Source organism: Calypte anna, chromosome 2, assembly GCF_003957555.1.
Source record: "Calypte anna isolate BGI_N300 chromosome 2, bCalAnn1_v1.p, whole genome shotgun sequence".
Classification (NCBI taxonomy): domain Eukaryota; kingdom Metazoa; phylum Chordata; class Aves; order Apodiformes; family Trochilidae; genus Calypte; species Calypte anna.
Window position 1 is genome coordinate 36,161,291 of NC_044245.1, and position 19,124 is coordinate 36,180,414.

At 38.5% G+C, this 19,124-nt stretch overlaps 1 protein-coding gene across 5 annotated transcripts in view; it reads right to left on the reverse strand.

Annotated features, from left to right (window-relative positions):
• Positions 1–5,410: 5,410 nt before the first annotated feature.
• Positions 5,411–19,124, reverse strand: part of TBC1D5 (TBC1 domain family member 5) — a 308,217-nt gene continuing 294,503 nt past the window's right edge. For all 5 annotated transcript variants that reach the window (XM_030445412.1, XM_030445410.1, XM_030445409.1 and 2 more), the window contains 3 exons: positions 15,285–15,364; positions 14,375–14,551; positions 5,411–8,611 (listed from right to left, as the gene is read on the reverse strand). In XM_030445412.1, coding sequence (XP_030301272.1) covers positions 8,321–8,611; positions 14,375–14,551; positions 15,285–15,364 — 548 coding nt within the window. In that variant the 3' untranslated portion in view covers positions 5,411–8,320. The remainder of the gene's footprint in view (positions 8,612–14,374; positions 14,552–15,284; positions 15,365–19,124) is intronic.

Genomic DNA, 19,124 nt, shown 5'->3' on the forward strand with positions numbered 1-19,124 from the left:
GTGTAGATTTTCTTACTAAAGGTAAGTTCAACTCCATTCAAAAATTACTGATTTGATAAAGGAACTTGAAAATATCATAAAGTGAAAGACATTGATGGATTTCATATGCTTATTTTTAACTTTTCTACTTTCTATAAAGGATTACATAACATTTCAAAATGAAATATTTTTTAGGTAGAAGGTGACTTTCTCTTAAAGAACATCAGAGCAGGGTATTTAACTTTAGAAGTCTGCTTCCAAAGGAAGAGGGTATTTCACAATTTTTTAAACTCACCTGTTTCTTACCTGATGTTTTATCTGGTCTCATCAGCATTTTGCGGTAGAAATTGGGGTTTGTATTTTTATCACCCAGTGCCAGTATTTATCTTCATTATTTCAGCATCCATGGTGTACACTGATTACAAAGGCTTACGAAATGAGAGGATTTAGGGATGCTTTTCTGTGCTTAAGTCTTTGCTGTGCACTTTACAAACTCTGGAAGTTAGACTCATGTTTTCTGATTTTGATGGCAAGGGATACAGTTACTCTCAAATAACAGTGTGCAGCTCTATCATGCAGGTTGCTTCCAATGAATTCTTACCCTTTACAAAAAAGCCAGACTCCCCAGCAGTCCATGATTCTAGCTACGTTTGTGGCTTTGCAAGGTCAGAGAACCAGTTAATATCTCCTGGCAAGGTGTGACTGGCTAATTTGTGTTGGGCTGTGATTTGTATTGTACCCCCATACCCTTTCTTGCTGTCTTTCCAAACCAATTTGCAAATGGATCTCATAAATCCTGACCTGGGGATGGAGGTGGCGGGGTGTCCGATGGTTCTGCAGGACACACATGGGCCAGGGTACAGACATGAGGGCAGACAGAGGATGGCAAGGAGGGAAAACAAACTGTTGCCATACTTTAGAGAAGACACATATAAAGGTTTTTAAATAGAATCAAAGATTTTAGAAGTAAAGAGAAATATTTGTAAGCAAAAAAAAAATTGTACAGAGGTCACATTTATCATGTATCTTTCTCTAATAAGGCCAGATCTACTTTCATAAGCACTGATAAAACACACAGTCCTCTGCTCACATAGTTGAAGAACTGTTGACATTTTGCCTCTCTCCATCATGTCTTAATAGACACTGGTTTTCTACTCAGTGCGAGCTACCAAACTAACTGATCGTGTCATGTGAAAACACTAGATGATAAGAACTTTAAAGTTGTTATTTCTTTTCTTTTGCTTACTTTAAAATGCCTGGTGCATGGGGTACAGAAGAGAAGCTGTTGCATTCTCTCTGTCGACTTACACCACAAATAATATTTCTTAAAAAAAAAAGATCACATAAAAACTTTCCAAGTATAATAGAAGACATTTTTTTTTCTCTATAGGCCACTCTGCAACACAAAATTTGAGTCCCATGGGAAGGAAACATGAGGAAACCACATTGTGGTGACTGCAGTGCCAGCACACTTAATGACGCTTGGCAATTCCTTTCCCATTTTTTTGTTTACACTGAAACTTAAAGATCCATGGAAAGCCAAAAACATTAACTTTCATCTTCTGATCCTCCATCTTTCCAGCAGCACTGCTGCCTGTGGCCCTGGCACAAGGATAAGCCCCACAAAACAGGGGCAGACACTGGTATGGTGTGGCCTCGGGCATCCCATGTGTCCTCCAAGCGTGATGATGGGCCACCTTCCCCTGTGCCCAGAAGTACCCTGCCCCAAACACTACTCTGACCCCTCCTAAGGAACATGGACAAAACCTGGCACCCTGCTGTATCAGCCTCCTGGGCCTGAGGCTGTTCTCACCCTTTATTGCCTCACTAGGGGAATACTGATTTTTTTCAGTTTTAAAAACAAACCAAACAGCAGAGCTTGGTAAGTCTGTAATTGTGGCCCAGTCTGTTCACCAAAATGTGTTGGGTTTTTTTAGAAATTAAAAATTTTCTGAGTTGTAGTTCTACAAAGCTTATTAATAACTCAATAACTCAAGCTCCACTTACGCAGTATGGGAAGTGGTTTGGAGAAATCAACGTTTTGTTTCAGCATTTTTAAGACAAAACTTGTAAGACCTCTACCTCATTACCACTTTAAATACACATAGGCTGTTTTACAAGTAAAAGAACTAAATCCTCAACTAAGATATTTCATCTGGAGAGGGAAGAAAGAAAAAGCAAAACATTTTGAGCCAAGCTAGTATTTTTTTCTTTCTTTTTTGTCTTGATTGTAAGCATTACAAAGAAAGTCTGGATAGAGAAAATACTAGGCAATAAAACTTACAATAAAGCTTACTGCAAGGAAGTTATGAAGACTGAATATGGATACCACCTGCTGTACAAATATTGTGAGATTTTCATAAGATTTCAGATTTTACATGAGAACAGGGAGCACTCTGGCTGGGCTGGTGACTTGGCTGGCAGGCATCGAGTATTGCAGTCCTCAGATGATGAAGAGCTAACGTTGATCACAGTGACTGACAATCATTTATTCAAGAAGATTAAACAGCTGAAGCTTTTATGGGTTATGTCTGGTGGCACAAAGGTGCCAGATGAGCTTTACTATGGGAAATGAGAACAAAAGGAGTTTGGGAAGAGGGTCTGCTGGGGAGTTCCCCCAGCACAACTTCTTCACGGCTTAGTAAACACGTGTAATCCATTGCTCATGTACTGGGAATAATTGTCTCCAGATTTTGAAAGCCACTGGTCTGAAACACAACTCTGAAATACAACAAGTTCATCGTGGTCCCCAACTCCTACCTTTAGGTGCCACTGTAAGTTGCACCTTGGAGGTTCATTGCTGCAAGTGTGGGGCACATTGGGCTGTCAGGGGATTTGCAGATCTTCTGATCAAAGCTCAGTAAGAAAAGACACACGAGGGTAAAGCAAAGGTAGGGACTGCAAGGCAGCAGTAAGCACGGAAGGCAATAACTGGAGAAAGTAACATTCTGTGTGCTCACATCAAGACCAAACCTAATGGCTTGCTGGCAGCACGGGTATTATGCTGACTATGGGGGTAAATACCATGGCAATGCATCCACACAGCCATGCCAGCGGCAAATGGAAATCTGCATGGTGGAAGAAGCAAAAAAGTAAGTAATCAGATTTTATAAGAAAAATGTCACACTTCTCTAAACTAGGTGAAATTTATATTGAGACTTGATAATCTCTGCAAGCCTAAATTAGCTTTGTGTGTACTTAAGCATTTCTTTTCAACATTTTGATGTATAGTAATCACTGGAGCTTTAAAAAATGTTTTAAGAACAGGCTCACATTAGGGATATTTACTGCCATGTGTTCTAGGCTGTTGCAAGTCCTCTTATTTATGGGTAAAAATGATGCATCTTTTGTAGTACTGCATAGAGGTATATATTACCCAGAAAGCTCTATGACACCTCTGACAATCTGCTTTTCAGTATCTGTTTGCCTGATATTTTCTCTAATATTAGAGGGAAATTTAATGCTGATCTGAAAATGATACTATATTCCCCATCCCCTGGATTCAGTTAACAGCAGGTGGGAAATCAAGATATTGTGACAACTATCCTTCTATCTCAAGATTATGTAGCAATTTACATTCCAAAAGGTCTCAAATACTGACGTGATAATTTATAGCATCTTTGAATGCTTCTTTGTACTGGTTAGAATTTCAGACAAACCAATCTTACCACCAGTCCCTGAAGCTCACAGTGGAAAGTAAAGTTGTGGAAACTTTCTCAGCTCAAAGCTTTGTGACTGCACATGGCAACTGAAGCACCAGAGCTCCCATCAGGGCTCTGGAAATGATTACAGGGTTTTGCATGTTACCACGGAAGACAGTGAAAGTGTCAAATTATTGGGATTTGAAGGATCAAATTCTTATCATTCAAAGGAAGTGCAACTCTAGTGTCCTCCCTCTGCAGTAGGTGTATTTTAATGCTTCTGCATCTCTGCACCAGCTAGGCTTTTGCAAATTAAAACAAGGATTGGTTTGCACAAACTCACAAACTTACAACTTTTAGCCAAAAAAGGTATATAAGTGCTACCTGAAGCCCATATTTGAAAATACTTCATAGACTTCATATATGTCTGAACAGAAATACAGCTTTTTGTATCTGGCAACATTGCTGTCCTGGTTTCTGCTGTGGTGTTTTTGTTTTTTTTTTTTTTTTAATTATTTTTCATTTTTATTTAATTTTCTTCAGTTGTACTTATTTCAGCACAGTGGGACCAAATTCTCTGATACAATACTACTACTGTCAGCTCAGATATTATTATTTGATTTCACTTAGTTAACTGAAAGAACAAAACCTGGTGAAATTATGAGTAACTATTATTATTGTTGTTATTATTATTAGCCTTCTAACTTTGAAAGGATCTGTGATCACAGCAAACTATCTTAGAAGCTCTGTACAAACCCAGAGAAGAAGGTGGTTCCTGCCCTAAAGAATCTGTAGTTTAAGAGACTCTCATGCTGCATCACTTCCAGCTCATCATCTGTTTCGGGGGTTATGCACTTTGCCTGTTGCAGGATCCTCCCACAGATCTAAAACCTCCCTCACCATTTTAGCAGCTAAATACACTGCCAGCAGCAGGCAAACAAGCTGCCTATCTACAAGTTTCAAGTTGCTGTTTCCCTGATTACCTTCTTTCTTTCATGCTCTTTGATCTCTCAGTTCAGCTAGCTACTGAAGTGGGAGTCTAGCAGCCTTGGTGGCACAGGAAACAGCAATGCAGAGATGGTGTAAAATCACTTTTAAAAAAAGAGCACAGATTATGAGACCGTGTAATTACTATTCTGTAGCCAAATGGAAGTTTATTTTATGAAACTGCACCTTTTCAAATCTAGTCAACCATTACAGACATTCACTCAAGACCAAGACATGCAGCACAAAATCAAAAGGATTATTTAAGGGCTCAGAAATCTGCCCACACTAGGACTGCTGTGTCCGCAGGTGAACAGATAACATTGTAACTGCCAGGCACAAACGAATCTTAAATCTGAATTTTTATCTTTTAAAAAGCTGCCTTGGTGCCATCTAATGAGGACAACATATGGGAGAATCACAGGAAACATTTAAGAATATGAAAGAATGTATTGAGATTCAGGAAAGTACTGTACAGGTATTGGGATTGTGACAGAGACACAATGAGATAACTACACCAAGTTTTATGAAATTGCATAAAACATACTATGTTAAATTCTGGTTGCTATTTTCAGATACATGTAAAATGGGAAATGTTCTGTGTTGTTTGGGTGAGACAAATGACAAGTAGTCTTCTTCCCTGGATCATATATATAAAATCCGATTAAAATATTAATAATAGTTGTGCTTATATAGATTAGATAAAGTTTTTAATCACTCTTGTTCTCAGAAAACACACTTCTAGTATTATAGTAAAAAAAATTTCCCTCCTATCTGAGAAAACAGCAGAAGCACAGCCCAGAAAACTTGATAATTCTTTCTTTAATAAAGTGGGCTAGATGTTCTTCCAGAGTAAAGGTACAAAGTTCCACAACTAAATGAATACCCAGTCAAAATATGATACTGCTTTTATGCAGTACATAAAACTGACATGACATGCAAGAGAATTTAAACAGTCATAAATTACAGATGTGAGACAGAACAACAGTCTCAGATACATACCTTAATTCCATATTAGTTTTCATCATTAAATTGCAATGCATATGATTTTTCTAACTGATTATTGTTATCCATGAACATTATGAGCAGGTCATCTTTGGGGAAAAAGAATAATCTTTTATATTAAAGGGCAGTTTCTTTCTCAGTATATTCTTAACACAATGCAGGACAGGGTGATTACATTTTGTCTAACTTACAAGTTTATGACTTCATAAATATACAAAATTGTAGCTAGCTCCACACTATGATCAAGTATCATATGTGAGATGTGGAAGGACTTGGCATAACCAAAGCACTTTAATGTACTGGAATTCACTCTGATCTTACTTGTGTAAATCATCTCTCTGCTTCTGAAGATTTTCATCATATCCCACAGCATGACAGGCATTCAGCTCAGTGGTATTCACTGATTAGTGAAAACTTGTTAGAAACTCCCAAAATCTTTATATATTTTTAGAGCTGTTTTAAAATGTGCAATATTAAAGATACAACTAATTTACAAAAATAAATGAACTGTACAAATCACGCTCTTTCATTGGCAATGAGACTGTTCAAGAAAATAGCAACATGATCCCTGAAACAACCAACCAGAACAGAAATCAAGAGACTGATACTTAAAAAATTGAAAAAAGAAGTAAAAACACTTTCCCCTGTCAAAGTACTGGAATATTTGAAGGCTTATGTATCACAGAATAGAAAACTTTTCTCTCTGTCCCCAGAATATTTCTTTCCTCTTTCCATAGGTACCTTTTGAACAGATTCCCCTTGTTGGTGGTGTGGCACAAGAACTGCTGAATAGGTTAAGGCTAGAAAAGCTTCAAAGACCTAAATAAATCAACAGCCACCTAATCCCCTGGCATTCATGCAAATTCAGGGAAATAAAATAAACCTGAAAACAGGCGTGCATGCTAAATTCCAAAAATATTTTCTATGAAGCTTAAAATTAAACCAAAATAAACACCTCTCCAAAATGTTTCGCATTTAAGATCTTTCATCTAAACAGTCATCTGACTGTTCATATTGCTCAGTCACAGAGACATATGATGCTGTGCCTACTCATAACACTTCACCATTTTATGATTTTACAAGGCACAAATAATCTCAGAAGAACTACAGAGTGGCTTTTGAGTGTGTAAGGATACGTCTCAGCAGCTACCATAAGCGTAAGCACGTGACAATTATCTACACTGAAGTCACTGACAGACCTTATAAAATCTAAGACCAGCAAACCACATGTCACCTCATCTTTGGAATATGTTATTAACTTCATTTACAATAACAGACTAAGAAGCAAATAATTACCAATTCTTAACTCCTTACAAACAGAAGCTTTGTCATGCTATTAATAAAGTTGTTGCATGGCACAATGTATAAGTATCATAAAAGTAAACAATGAATTTTTTTTTTTAATGTTGTAAGAAGTAGAGTGACTTTCTTGCACTCCTTCCTTAAGCTAGTTCTGTTTAGGTCCTGTAAGAGTAGGCATCCACTCACCACCAGTTTATTTTTGTCCATTTCAAGATTTTAAAGGGATCAGCAAATGCTTATAACCCCCTTATCTCCTTGAAAAAACTGTTATTAGATGTACTATGTACTTGATGGGAAAGAAATGCACTCTTCTGTAGATGAAAAAGTTCTACAGCTAATTAGAAAATTTCTGTTGGTTAACGCTGCTGCACCATTATGTTTTTCTTTATTAGAAATGTGGAAATTGTATAGAAATATATGTAAACAGATTCTATAGAAGAGAATAGTAATGAGACATAAAGTGCTTTTAATTGTGAACAATTCATTTTAGTTTGCACCCTTCCCTGGTAAAGTTATAGCCAAGCTAGTTTTAGTTCAACTGGCTCAGGTCAACCCTATGAAATAATGTACCTTCCCTTGCACCTACTGTTTTAGCTGTGGTAATCTCAGTAAAATAAAAATGCCAGGGAGAGTAGAAGTAGACAGATATAAAGAGGGAACTCTCAAGGGAGGGAAAAAAAAGTAGGTAAAGGAAATAAGGCTCTATTGTATAGGTCCCCATTCTCAAGGAATTTCTCACACATTCCCCTGCAAGAGAATGCTGAGGAACAACTACACAAACTTCTGCCTTGAACATACCTCAGGCTACTGCCAGATGAAAATGAAGAAACTGGAATTCCTTAACTGAGAACAAGCCTGCTGCCAGGATGATGCTTTTAATCTTTCTGACACACATTCCCCACTTCTCTAATTGCAGTCTCTGAAGAAACACTATCCTTCCCTCCTCAGAAAACCCAGTTGAACATATTTTGTAAAAGGACAATATTAAATCTAGCTTGTTTTGGCTGCTTCAGGTCTGATGCCAAGTATCTACACATTTCCTAATCCACTGTGGTGCCTAGCACATCCTATTCTATGTTTTGGGAAAGCAATAGCTCTACAGTAATAAAGCTCCTAAGTAATATAACTCTATAACTAGGAATAACTGTATATTAGCACTGGGTTTTACTGGGACTGTATTTAAGGCAGGTATTAAAAGGTGCCTACTTTTGTTGAAGAGCTGCAGATTCATAAATTCAAGGTTTGTTTGTTTGCTTGCTTTTTGTTAATTCAGACTTTTGGCAGCTGAAATGGGTTATTTTTATCTATCTTCCATCCTTATAATCCAAAGAACTATCCAGCCTGTGGAATCATAGGAATTTGAGCTAAGGTGTAAAAACAGACCTCCCAAACTCTCCCAACCTGTTCCTTTAGATGTCCAGTGGGCTGACAATAGCAAAGTCAGAATCCTTGCTGTTATTACTACTGTCATCATCAGGGCTGGAGCTCAGGTTGCTGGAGGAGGCTGAAATGGAGCCCATCAGAGGGTCAGAGAATATCAAAGAAGAACGAGATGGAGCTTCTGGCTTCACCACTGCCTCCTTGTGTGCCTGATGGGACTGCACTGGCTCCAGGGCAGCACTTCTGCCTTCCTCTTCTTTGGAAACCATAATATAGTCATCTGTGCTCTTGCTCTCACTAGTGCTTGAATCAGTTGTAGTCTGTGAAACAACAGCACAGAAAAGAATTAAATTTACTACCAGTTTTACCACTTAATGAGGTTTATTATGCATTTCAGTGATAAGATAATGGGATAAAGGAACAATCATTATCCAAATGTAGCAATGCCTAAATCCAGAGTAAAAAATTAAGTATGTATTACTTTGGATGAAACAATTTGTTATTTACAAAAGAATAAAAGCTAACACTCTAAAACCACACATTATTAGGTATAGCAGCCTTAGGTGTTTCATCATCACAGTGCATCCATGCAGTGATCACAGCAGCCAGGCATCTACCATACATCACAGTAATGAAGATTTTCAGTAGTTGTATTCCCACTGCTGTTAGTTTTCTGTATGTAGTAATCCACGGAGTAGCACTGACAGATTTTTTTGTTGCTTTGCATGTGCAGTGGCATTTTGAAGCTTGTCAGGCAAATGATAATAAAATAAACTGAAATAAAATTTCCTACTAAAACCCTGATCTGTGGAATCTGGGTTGTACACAGACCTGGTTTAGTGTGCACCAGTTCAGGTTTGGCAGATCAGGGCTCCCATGGCTTCTAGGCTCAGTTCTATCTAGAATTTCCAAACTCTACCAGAAAATAGGAGTCTGGGAATCCCTCATTTGTCCAGCTAGACCTTGGAAACGTCTATCCCTGAGCACTCAGTAGCAGATTAAGACTACAAATCAGTGTGCCAGAAAACTACAAACAGGCAACCTTATATTCCAACTAGTCATATACCAAATTTTCCATAGTTAGAGCAAATAGTAACTAGAAGGGAAAATTTCCATATACAGCAGGGTGGGATTTCTCATGTGTTGGCAGTCTATTAGCTTGGTTGTGACCCAAATTGACAAAACTTTGCCCTCCAGAAGATGCATTCAGTTCTTACATAGCATAATGTTCCTCTGACAAAAACATGACTGCTTTCTTAGTTGCTGTCACACTACTTTTTTCAGCATAGCACAACCTGCCAAGCAGCCTGTGGGTACAAGGATCCTGAAGTGGTGTGATACTGAAACCAGTGTATTTGATTACACTAATGTGAGACTGAGAAAAAGGAAAAGAAGTCAAGGGACAGCTGGGGAAATGTGTTATGTCAACACATGTGTCAACTACAAGCCCTTCAGCTGTGACCCTTTCACCAAACAGGGTAAAAGAGAGACTGCAAGAAAAAGGCAGTAACAAAAAAGAACAATTTTTTCTATAAAATAAGACTCAGAATGATATAAAGTTAATCCCTCAGCAAAGTATTAAAAATGGGAGTATGGAAGTGCTTGCAAGTATCATCAAGCTACAGCTTGGAGTTATGGTGTCCATGACCTCCATCAAAACTTGCTGAATTTCTTATAACAGCTGAAAACAGTTTTCCATTGCTCTGGTTGCTGGTTATAATACAGAACTCTCTGGAAAAGCAGCTGTAGAGTAGTTCAGCAAGCAAAACCCGACAGTGATTAAGAATGACTGTAAAATGAAACAAAGGAGCTGGAAGTCTTTGGTTGGTATTAATATAGTTCCAAGTTGTTAGAAGTCACAAACAAGATAAATATAATCTGAACGTGAATATATGGTCAAATACAGAATTGCTTTCTTCCATAATTTATGCGAATGAGGATTCAAACATCTCCCTTTGTAGTAAAATCTTAAAACATCCTGGTTTTATAATTTACAATTTAGTGTGTGTTATCTTGTTAGTATGTATGTATAATAATACTATGTTATTATCCAAGTACCATCATATATAGTATTCTATTTTGTAGTTAAGCCATTTTAATACTTTCTCCTTAATCAAGTCCAGAGTACTGGTTACAAATTTAAAGGTCCCAATGTAAGACAACTGTCAAACTAATATAAATTTACAGCTAGTATTTTTTGATACTAATTAATTTTCCTCAGATGAGGAAAATACCAAACTGAGCAGATTGCTTGTAAAAGTACCAACTGCTATTCTGTGCTCTGTGCTATCAAAACTGATCTCAAACTTCCCAAGCTGTGCAGAACCAGGGTAGCTCAAATGCCAACAACTTCAAGTGCTTTCCATGAAGTTAAAACCAAGCAGATCTATCTTACAAGGAAGCTTCCCTAAGCCTTTCTGAGATGCCATTTGTTTTTTATTAGCCTTTTGCTTTCATCTGGTCTGTTTGAAAGGCTCTCTTCATGAGCTGTCAGTCACTTGGTTGCCATCTCCAGGGGACTGAGGACTCAGGCAGTACACAGCTATGGCTCTGCTCCACCAACATGTTTGTACTTGCCTGATTTTGTAGGCACTCAGCACAGCCAGAAGGCAGAGCCAGGTGAGGCTTTTTTGGGAGCTCTAAATGCCACATTCAAAATTTCAGCGCTCTCTCTTCCTCTCCCTGGACAACGTTCCCTTAAATAACCACCACTGTATAATTCACCTGGCTTCTTTCCACACTTCTATTTAAAAGCTCTTAGGAAAGGCAGTACAGTATCATTTAGCAAAACTATGCACATTATTATCCCAAGCTATCAAGATCATGCTATTTCAGTTGTCACAGCTCTCATATCTGAGATGGCTCCACCTTGCATAGGGTGACACAGGTGTCACATAGTGACACACTCACCCACCCAGATCAGCATTTTCCTTGCTGGCACCCCAAAGATGCTAATGGGGTGTCTTCCTTTTGGCAGTGAGCCCCAGCAGGAGCCCTCTGTCATAATCACTTTGTGCTGGTGCTGCAATTTCCTAAATTCTGCTTCCAAAAATGTGCTCTTGCACAGTTAAAAAAAGCATCCTGCCCTTTAATAAAGGAAAAGAAAACTGCTCACCCTGGGTTTTTTGCCATTACGTGTTGCACTTTGCAACACTCCTTTTCATTCTGCCCACACTTTCGGTTCAGTTGAAGAGACCTATAGCACACTGAAGTATGAGAGGCGCAGCAAAGCATAGATATTGACTCAAAAATGCTATAAAAGGGCCCCCATAAGTGATTGCCTATGCCTGTCATACGCAGGTATTTGGGTCCCGATATTTCCAGAGGTAAAATACCTCCTCCCCTCTTCTTCTTCTGCCTGTTTCTGTTTCAGGAAACTCATGCTGACGTGAACCATGTTTTCTCCCATCTGCTGCCACTACTGAATAAATGAAAAATGACAGAATTATACTTCCAGTAGCTTTGAAAGTTAACAACCTTACGCCCGTTGCCATATGGCTTCTCCAAACATTTTTTTCCCTGATGAATATCAGCTAGTAGGACCAGGCTTATTTCGATTGCCTTCAGACTGTGAATGAGTTAAAACCAACTGCAAGGATACAATTCAAGAAAGCCTAGAAGAACAGCAGTTCATTTTGCCTCCTTCTTTGAACAGACATAAAAGCAAGATAATGTGTTAATTATCATTCATTATTTAGCAACAGAAGCCTTCTGTTTGTCAACTGCACACTGCTACCAAAGCCAAACATTCCAAAAAATGCTCAATTTCTTTAAGCCTTTAGCCTTATTATTTTGCATTTTGGATTTTGCTGCTCTCCTTTCCAAAGAAGGGCTGTATCCGTATCATCCAAAGAGAGAATTTGAGGCAAAAAAGAGGAAGAACACTTTTATAAAAAAGAAAAGATGATAAATAGTTTATATTTACATAACAACCAAGCAAGCACAGAAGACCATGTTTTAATCTCAATTATATGATAGCTACACCTGTAACTTTTCCAGTAATCCTAGAAAATATCCCTGTAATTCCACCACCGTATAAATCCCATCAAATGGAATTACATGTATTACTAAAGTCATAGAACATGTAAATAAAATAAAATTTATTTAGCGAGAAATGCATTAATGGTGTAGAAATAGTTGCAATTTTTAATCTCCCTGCAGCTCAGTAAGTACTCCAGCTTGATCCAGGCCATCAGTTCAACCCATTTTCTTTACCAGAGCTAAAAGCCTGGGCTGTGGCCCAGTTTGGGCCAACAATTGACCCCATCAATTAACAGCTGAACGTCACAGCCCACTAAATTCAGCGGGTTTATTTTCCTGTGTTTTATTAAAATGGGTCCAAAGTTGTCCTCTTTTTGTTTTATTTCAGTTACCATGGTTAAAGATGATGGGCTTGGAAACAGCACAGAGCATTGGGATACGAACAGTCCTCCTGGACTTCCAGTTCTCAATCCTAATCTTTTATTTTGCTTTCTGTCACAGGGGCTGCTGCTGATTATCATAATTGGAACTTTCAGAAGAAAAGAGGAGAGGAAGCTAATCCATATGAATGTAGTGCATTTCCAAATGTAAACTGTGCAGTGCTGAAGCCTCATTAATGCCCTGCAGGAGCTCAGCTTGTACAACCTCTACTCATGGTGCTTGTAGTTGGCTTTCTAGTAGCCTCCAAAGCTGTGAGAGCCATGGATGCCACTTGGTTCTTGAGGCTGGATATACCCTGACTACACACTGGGATGACACCAGACCTCATTACATATTGCCTCAAAAGCTTCCATTGGAAAAATAGCAAAACCTGTGCAGAGCAGGCTTCACCTGCTCCACTCACAACACTGAAAGCTCAAAGCCCCAGCCAGCATCTCTATCCAGTGACATAGAGTTTAGACCAGCACCTGAGTAAGGGCTTCTCCAGAAGCAGCAAGGTCTGCACACACTCATACAGCATGTTGGCATTTTATATGGCATTCTACCTTCCAGTCTCTAGACTAAAATCAAATAAAAATCCTTAAAAAGAAGTGCTATTTGCCATTTTGGCAAGACAGCAAAAGGTACTTTGTAGAAAATGCTAGGAGACAAAGGCCAATACCAAGAGATCATTATGTGAATGCTCCAGTATGCTACATCAGTTTACCCTATGGCTTTACTGTGGCAGAAAGTAGTGATTGTAATTACAACAGCTCAAAAAGCTAGGAAACCTTTGCAGTAAAACTTTGTTCTTTAAGCCTGCCATTACTACATAAAAAAACCCCAAACATAAGTCTTAGTATTGCTTCTAATACTGAAATACAATTAAAATATTATTTTTAATACACTGTGCTGTAACTCAGAGGGATTGTAACGAAAACAGTCCCGTGTCGTGATTTGAAAATAAATAAATACTTTGCAATGTAAAGTTCTCAAGAGTAAACTGACTGGACACTCAGACTCTGAGGTGACAGTGCTGTCACTGACTTACACTGTGAGCATCAGTAGCAGGGTGGCAGACTTAACAAAACTCTAATATAGAAATGTGAATATACAAATGTACTTGCTTTTGAGATCACATTTGAAGCAGACTGAATCATAGTCCTTTTAAAATGAAAAGAAAATACCTCTTTCTATGTATGAACTGTACTGGGACTGTACACTTTGTATGTTTTACGTTGTTTACTGATTCAAGAAGAAAGTCAATACAATGGAGGAGAAGGTAAAAGCAACCTCCTTGCTATTTCCTTTTGGCACTGGCCATGAATACACTGCAATGCAGATAATCAGCTCTTACATAATGGGATTCTGGAGGACAATGAGAATAATCATATGGGAACACAAAACTTACCTCCACTTTTACATTTCTTTGTAGGAAAGTCTGTGACTCAACAATCAGAAAGAAGGAACTCCCCAAACACTGGGCAACACCTAAGCATCTGCATGTGGAGCATAAGGCTGATGGAAGTAGCAAGGTAGTTAGTGAGACACTTTTAACCATGGCTCCATACGCACCAGCAATGCTGATGTGTTCCCATGTAATGCCTGGACATGCCAAAGGAAGTGTCCAAAAATATCAGGCGAATTCCATCAATGACCTGTTTGAGATACTCTTATCTTACCTGTTGTCCTGAGCTGAACTGTTGCTTTGCCATAGCAGATCCCTTTAGGACATCAGCTGTCCCCTTGCTCTGACTGTTGGAACAGTAATGATCATCAGCTATCATGATTTGCTCATTTTCTTCAGCTTCCAGCTGGCTCTGGTTGAAACGCAGGGAACCTTTCAGGATGTCTTTGATCTGTTGTTGAATGGGAGCGGAAAAAACTTAATTTAGAAATTTGCAGGAATTCTAAATTTTCTAAAGCTCCACGCAGCATTCTTTCATATACCATTTCCACAAAATATTTGCTTTTAGGAAACATGAAGCAAGTCAGTATTCATAAATATTTATCAACTAAAGATATAAATACCACTCAAATGTGACCATGTCAGAGACTGGAGAACAAGCATCCAAGAAATCTAAAGAGAAATTGTAAAGATTATTCCCTACCCTGTTACAGATTTAACATATGTCACACTGCCCCTGATAAAATGGATTTCAAGGAAGCAGAGGGCAATATAAACAGAGCTCAGCAGCATTCTCATTTTATGTAGGTAGCATTTTTTCTTTTAATTCGATGGCATTCAAGTATTTTCCCATTTAAATAATGGTGACATAGGCATGATTATTGCCTAGCATGTACATTTTGCAATAATAAAAAAGACTTAAATCCAGAACTTGTGTTGCACTGCCCCAGTTCTGGCTTGAAGCCTCCAGAACTTCTCAGGGAGCAAATACCATGCAAGTAATTTAAACTCTTGATTGTTGAGTTCTACATTCTTAAATGAAAGTATGTTGCAATGATTGATGGATTATTAACAGTAAAACAGATGCAAGACAAAACAGCAGTATAGAAAAGGAATAAAAGAGAAGAAAAAAAGTAAAGGATTAATAGCACTGAAAGGTACAAGAAGTTTAAGTTAAGCAATACCTGCTTCAAGCCAGCCAAGGAAACCAGAATCTCATCTTCTTTTTCCAAGCGTTCTTGTAATATGACTTCTTGGATATTTCCTGCAACATCAAAAGAAAACTCCCTAAATGATCTCCAACATTCTGCCAACTTACTACTGATCTATGCTCTCTCTCTCAAAAAAAAACCCAAACCTGTGACCTGCAAACAATTTCACAGAGACCCAGAGGCTGACAGCCTCATCAGCTGGGGAGGGGAGGCAGCCACAGCCTGGCATGGCTGCCAGGAGACCTGCAGCATCACTGTGGGACATCTGCCCCACTATACCTACTGCCTACAGCTGGCACCTAGGAGAGAAAACATCGGCCTCTATGGTTAACAAAGCTACAGATGTCTTTGAGCCTGCACATGCTTTGGAAAGCACTCAAAACCATTTGTAAGAATCTGTTGCAGCTTGCAGAAAGCTTTAGGGAGGGAGCTCAGCAATCTTCATCTCAATCCTGTGGTCACTGCAGATGCTAGAACACTCTTCTTTTTATAAAGACTGGAAGTTTTGTTCCCTTTCCTTCCCTTTACATAAAAGATCCAGGGCTGAGCAAAATTTGATGGAAAGAGCAGTGCAGTATTGCCACTTCAGAAGGAGGACTCCTGCCTTCCAGACCTACATTGCTGTCCTCCAAGGATGCATTTCAGTCATCTGGTATAGAGTGTTTGCAGGAGTGAGGGCTGGAGGCTGCCCAAGGAGTGAGAGCTGGAGCTGCGGTGGGTCCTCCTTGCACCGGGGAAGTCCCAGGCAATGTGGCAGTCCAAACCAGCTCAGAGAAATTTTAGCTCCAATAGATCCGTAGACTCTTTCAACTATGCCAGGTCCTTCTCCAGCCCCCTAACTCCTGCTTTCCTCCTATTTTCCTCATCTGTAAGAAAACAGCAATGATTCCTAGTGACGTGGTGTCTGTCAACTGAAAGTGACAGGATAATCTTTTGTGCCCCTCCTGTCTTACATAGAGCTGAGCCCAAATCCCTCTTTGAGACCCATTTGGGAACAACGCTTTGCTTCTCATGAATATCTGTGTCCCAGGTGCTTCACAATTAGAGCTTTGTACCATTAATCCACACCTGCATCACATTTGCTTGTTTTTAAAAAAACATCCTACATGTCCAGGGCCTGAATGAGTGAAAAGCCAAAACTGTTGTCACAGATTATGGTGACAAGGAAGAACATGATGACATTGCCAGCTGTGACAAAACATGAAGTTTCAAGGAAAAACATTGAGCAATTAGGTGCAAGTTTTGTTTTTACAGAATAAATACCAAAAGAGTAAGATGTGGGAGGCTAGAAAAGAAGAAAGATTAAAAGTAGAGAGATGGATTTAAAACCCACATATAAAAATAGATGTTTAGAATTGCCTGGGGGCCAGAAATCAGTATATCAGGGTATAAATGAAGAATAGAAAGGACAAAGGGGAGGAAGGATCCAAGCTGGAACAATAATAAACTGCTAAAGAAGCAATCTGAAAATCAGAAGGAATAAAAAAGGCTGGAGCCATAAAAGGCAATAAATGATGAGAGTCCATGGAAGGTGCTGACCAAGGTCAGGAACAATAGTGGGGGTTGGACAACTCAGCTTTGCCTAAGCAGCCTATCTGAACAAGGAGATCCATGCTGACCTTACTTGGACCTCATTATTTACCATACACACACACACAGACACAGATATATATAGAGTAGCAGTGTCTTGCAGCAATAAAATCAAATGTAGTACAACTGAACAATGTATACCATACATTTTACATAAGAAAGGCACTGACTGCATTATGGAGGCTCCTATAATATACAACTAGATTTTTCCACGATTATGTAGTACCATGAATTGAGAGAAAGCATAATTAGTTCAACATCTTACTTGCTTCTTTTACGTTTTACATGGATACTATCTAGTAAAATTCAACTGTCTTTTCCATTTGGCAGCATCAGAAAGAAAAAGATTTCTTTAGTGTTTGATCCCCACATAAATTAAAACCATATGTTAAAAAACCAAGGTATGCTTACTGACTAAGCAGATGGACCAAGAAAATAATTGAAAACAAATCTCCTGAACACCAAATAAGCGAAATCTAAAAAACCAGGACAGTAAGAACATGAGAATTAAAGCTAAAGAGCGTTCCACATGACGTTGAAATAATCTACTATGATTTCTCTTCTTTAGAGATGTTTATAAGTGATTATTTCAAAAAGTAGAAAAGAATCCATCTTTGTTACAAAAACCAGCCATAACCATGTTTGAAGAGCCAGTACATTGAGCCATGTCTAAGAACATGGAAATGGAACTGTGATAGCCAGCAGTAAAAATTAATAAAAATGTTTGTACCATCATGTACTTACTTTAGCAGAATTAATACCAGATTTTAATTTTAGTTGCAGAGACAAAAAATTAAGAGGAAAAAAAGGATGGTAAGGAAGTAAAACTTTCTAATATTTAACTGTTGAATTTCTAATGTTTTTCCTTCAATTTGCAGTATGTTTTAAGTACAGTGTGACATATGGCTTGGATAGATAGGGACTGCTCTTTTTAAAGGGTTAAAATCACTAAAATGTGTTTCGGAAATATTTCCAGAGTTTGCATTATGACAGAATTTTGGACTTAAAAAGCACACTTCCACTTAACCTAGAAAAACACCCCAAGATGCAAATCAATGTAATCAGCCACTTCCCCCACCCCCTGCCCCATTAAGTAACAGTTGTGACATAAGGTCATAAATTAGGATGTCTTTCTCTAGCACAGTGAAGCAGAATGAAGGTTTCTCTGTGGAACTGTCAATGAATCTTTCTTCTTCTAAATATGCCCTTGAACTGCACATGGCTTCTAATCTACTACCCTCATCCATTTTGAATGCCGAGTTTATTATCTACCAAATAAACTGTAAGTATGGAACCCAAATTGTCAGCGCTCATTCTTTGTCCCTGGGTAATGACCAGAGAAGAATTAAAAAAAAATAATAATTCCTTAGATGAGAGAAGCATATGGACAATGGGATTTTGCATGAATCCCTCCTCGCTCACATCCCCCTGCTGGGACCACCCTTTTCAATCCGTGCCGACTGGAAGCTGAGGGATGGCAAGGGACTGGGTATTGCAGCTCAGCACTCCCAGGAATGGCTCTGCCAGGGGCTCACAGCTCCTCACCAGAGGGATCTCCATCCAAGCCTCTTCCTGCTGCTGGGGGGATCCCACAGGGCAGTCAGTTCCTGAGATGGACTGGGAAATGAAGCTCTCCAGTGCAGACAAAAGCTGTATATACCCTTCTCAGTCTCAAAAGATACCTTTCTTACTGTAAATACTTTTAAAGCACTAGCTTCCTGGTGCTAGGAAGCATAATATTTGATGTGATATTGCTCAGCTGAAGGACTTTTACACTAAGCTGAGATGTAACTATTTGTCCTTCATAGAAGATGTTACTACATTTTGACAGAAGTGCTTTATGTATATAAATTAATTGGCCATGTATTGCTTTTTCCTTATCCAGTGCTCTGTATCAGTACCTCAGAAGTTTAATTATTTTTATTCATAAAACAATAGCTATCTTTTTAAAAAAGCCCTACAGATACCAATTAGGAACTGAAAACACCGTCCTACCTGTAAAAACACATTGATACAATGAATCAAACAAATTGATTTTGTGATCTCTAGATTATTCAAAAACAATTCTAGTTTGCAGATATGCTATAAATATCTATCTTATTGGTACAGCTCTTATTCAAAAGTTAACAGATCCTATGATACTTGGAAGACTAAGACTAAGGTAAAATATTTCTAAATACTTTTTTTTTTTTTTTTCTTCCCACAGCAAGATTTCATTGAGCT